Source organism: Frankliniella occidentalis, unplaced genomic scaffold (genome assembly GCF_000697945.3).
Source record: "Frankliniella occidentalis isolate FOCC.00 unplaced genomic scaffold, Focc_3.1 Scaffold223, whole genome shotgun sequence".
Lineage (NCBI taxonomy): Eukaryota > Metazoa > Arthropoda > Insecta > Thysanoptera > Thripidae > Frankliniella > Frankliniella occidentalis.
The window spans coordinates 283356-286511 of NW_026267349.1; the positions used below are offsets into that span (position 1 = coordinate 283356).

The 3156-nt window shown below is 42.3% G+C and overlaps 2 protein-coding genes across 3 annotated transcripts in view; one reads left to right on the forward strand and one right to left on the reverse strand.

The window, feature by feature from the left end:
- The window catches only part of LOC113207962 (collagen alpha-1(I) chain), a 65425-nt gene that overhangs the window by 42985 nt on the left and 19284 nt on the right, over window positions 1–3156 (reverse strand). The gene's annotated exons all lie outside the window — the stretch shown is intronic.
- LOC113207976 (uncharacterized) lies at window positions 288–1786 on the forward strand. Its single transcript, XM_026424768.2, has 2 exons — window positions 288–456; window positions 1457–1786. Exons 1-2 carry the CDS (start codon window positions 409–411, stop codon window positions 1724–1726), a joined length of 318 nt encoding a protein of 105 aa, XP_026280553.1. The 5' UTR covers window positions 288–408; the 3' UTR covers window positions 1727–1786.

Consider the following 3156-nt stretch of genomic DNA (forward strand, 5'->3'; position numbering starts at 1 on the left):
CTCACTGGACCATATGTCTCATGCAAACGACCGTGAGACAATAAGCGCGCTTGTAAGTGTGCGACCCGTAATGGTTCCACACTTGTAAGTGTGAGACATGTGTTGTCTTACACTTGTAATGTTATACGCATGTGGTATTGCTGCTAAAAGTGTGCCACATTTGGTATTGCACAACTGTTGGACTTTATCACACTTGAGTTCGGAGTCATGCCTATCGTCAGTGATGTGCGTTGTCACTCTTGGTATATACCGCTGTTGCAGTTGGCGTGATTGTGTAATGATACTCCGATGATTTGAAGTGGTCCAAGCAAACAACACGATCACGGAGAGGGCCACCTCCTCCTATAAAACCACCCGCTCTCAGCCAAAGACGTATCAGTGACAAATCTGACTTCTCACTTTGCAGCAATGGCTTCCAAAACGGTCATTCTCTTCGCCGCAGTCGCAGTAGCGCTGGTAAGTACCTTGTAACGACTGCAGTATTCGAAGTATTCTCACTGTGAAAAATATCTTTGTAATTTATAACATTTGTAGTAAGTTTTATTTATGAAATGTGTTGTAAATACTAGTACTACGTTTTGTGGAAATGAAGCGCCGTTTTGGCAATAAACAGCGTAAAGGCAATGTGACAAAAGTAATGAGCGGAAATGAGCTGAGCAGGCCATTGCCATCATCTCAAATGCAGTATCCATAACCAATTTTGGCAATGAGCGAATTATTTTTTTTATAAGCTTCCCTCATCTTATTCCCATTGGCAGTTCGAACCCTGCTGCACACTGACGGTAATGAAGCTTAATCACTGAATGTTTTAGCCAACGTGTACATTGTGTGTGACCTCTCACAGGTCCAGGCTGTAGTGCCGACTAAACTCAGTCCCAAAAAGGTAGAGTGGCGTGAGCATCTTTGCTTTACTTTAGTTTTGGGCGCCAGGGGAATTAACCCCACAAAAATAACTCACGGAGTGAGAGCACAGATAAAATATTGATTTATTCAATAAACAAATAAACTGATGAAGCTGTCGTGTCCGGTGTAGGGAGCAGGTGAATGACAGTTTAGAGTTCAGATCATGTCGTGTCCGGTGTAGGGAGCAGGTGAATGACAGTTTGGAGTTCAGATCAACAAGAGGTTTATTCAGAGTTTGTCACGTGACTTTATAGGGAGTCACGGCCCTGTATGATACATGGTTCACTCAGTGGTGCCAACAGTCCACAACAGAAGCTTCACTGCCAACAGTTCAGCAGTTTTTAAACTGCTAATAATTAAGGAATTTCTTTTAACAAATACCTCCGCTCATTGCCAAAATTGGAAATTGATGCTGCCTTTGCAATGACTGATTCAGTGCCACTGGAAATGTATTTACTTTTGTCCCATTATTGCCAAGACATTCTCACAACTTTCATTGCATTTGAAAGTCGAGTGTACTGAAATCATAGTAATAATTTTTGTTTGCTTACAGCTGAGCGTTGCCACCGCGAAGCATTGCGAGGGCGGGAGACTTGACAGGCTCGAATCGCTGATGGACTTCTGCTCGACGTACGTCGAAAGTCAGCGCGACTTCATTCCTTCAATGTGCAGCAGACAAGTCATCCGTCAACTGGAAAAAGCACCCCATTGCCAAGTGAAGGACGCTGTAAACCTAATGGATAGGTGTTTCGCAGGCCATTCCGGAGGAGACCAGGCCAAGACTTGCCTCCAGCAGTCTATTGACGCCGGAATCTGTTGTTAACAACCGAATTTTAAATTTTGTAAATATGTATCAAATAAACTTAAACGTTGTTACAACTCATCTCTGTATTAATGTTACAATAGAGAAAGTTTTCGATATTTGTGTCAAAAGTAAAGGAAAGCGCAGATACATCAACTCTAACAAAGGACATGGGAGCCACTCACGCACGATTTTAGCATTACTTTCTAAATAATCGGGTAGTACATCTATATACAACGCTGTAAAGAGCACAGCGATTCATACAGTCAGGTGTGCACAATTAGATTACCGTTAAAGCAGAAGTGTTACACGAGACAAAAACAAACTAACATTATAAGTCAGGACCGATGTCCCAACTATTTAGCAGATGATACTTCCAGTATCACTGCTTCTACAACAGCTAAATAGGCAGCATTGACGATGGTCACCAATGACCACATTGTGGTCACCAACCAGCATGACCCAGTATTGTCACCAACAATGCTGAGACATGGCCCTTTGAAAATAATGTTATTAGTAGGAGGAGGAGCGGGGTGAGGTGAGATGGGTAGCGCTGACGATGGTAACCAGCATGGCACAGTATTGTCAACAATACTGGGCCAAGGCTCAATATTGTCAACAATACTGGGCCATGGTGATTGGTGACCACAATGTGGTCATTGGTGACCATCGTCAACGCTACCCATCTGACCCAGCTCCTCCTAATAATAATATTATTTTAAAAGGACCAGTATTGTCAACAATACTAGCTGATCTCGCAGCTGCCTAACGATAGGCAATAGCGATGATAGTTTAGGTTATAGCCCAACCTTGTTGCAATTGCTACAGCTAGTAAGTTTTAGTCTATTGCTAAAAGTTATTCCGTAGCGGTGACCGGAATTGCGTCTGAAAAGGCTATTGTCAACACTGGGCCAATATATTGACAGTATACTGTCAATACTGGGCCAAAGCTCAGTATTGTGAACAATACTAGGCCATAGCCCTTTTAAAATAATATTGTTAGCAGATGATACTTCCAGTATCACTGCTTGTACATCAGCTAAATGGGTAGCGTTCACGGTCGTCACTAACACAAAATTGCTACAGGTATTTTTGACATGTGAAAAACTGAAACGTAAATTCATCAAAAGGTAAGGCCGTATCATCTGCTTACATTAGCGCGAGCTTAGGTTTTTTTTTACGCATTTTGTATAATTCCCACTGCGTTCGCTCGAATGAGGTCGTTGGGCATTTTTCTTATTTTGTTGAGGTGTTGTTAAAAGAGAAAAAAAAAATATCGCCTGCGTTTAATACTGAATAACGGCCAACAAAACTGGAAATAAAAATAACAAAAGTTCACGGAGTGGGGGAGAAGGTCGACTCGCTGAGGAATGGGGAATATGAATATAGTAGCCACGGTAATGATTGTTTATTGTCAGGGTGTTTAGGAGGAGAAGACGGGGGAGGGAAGG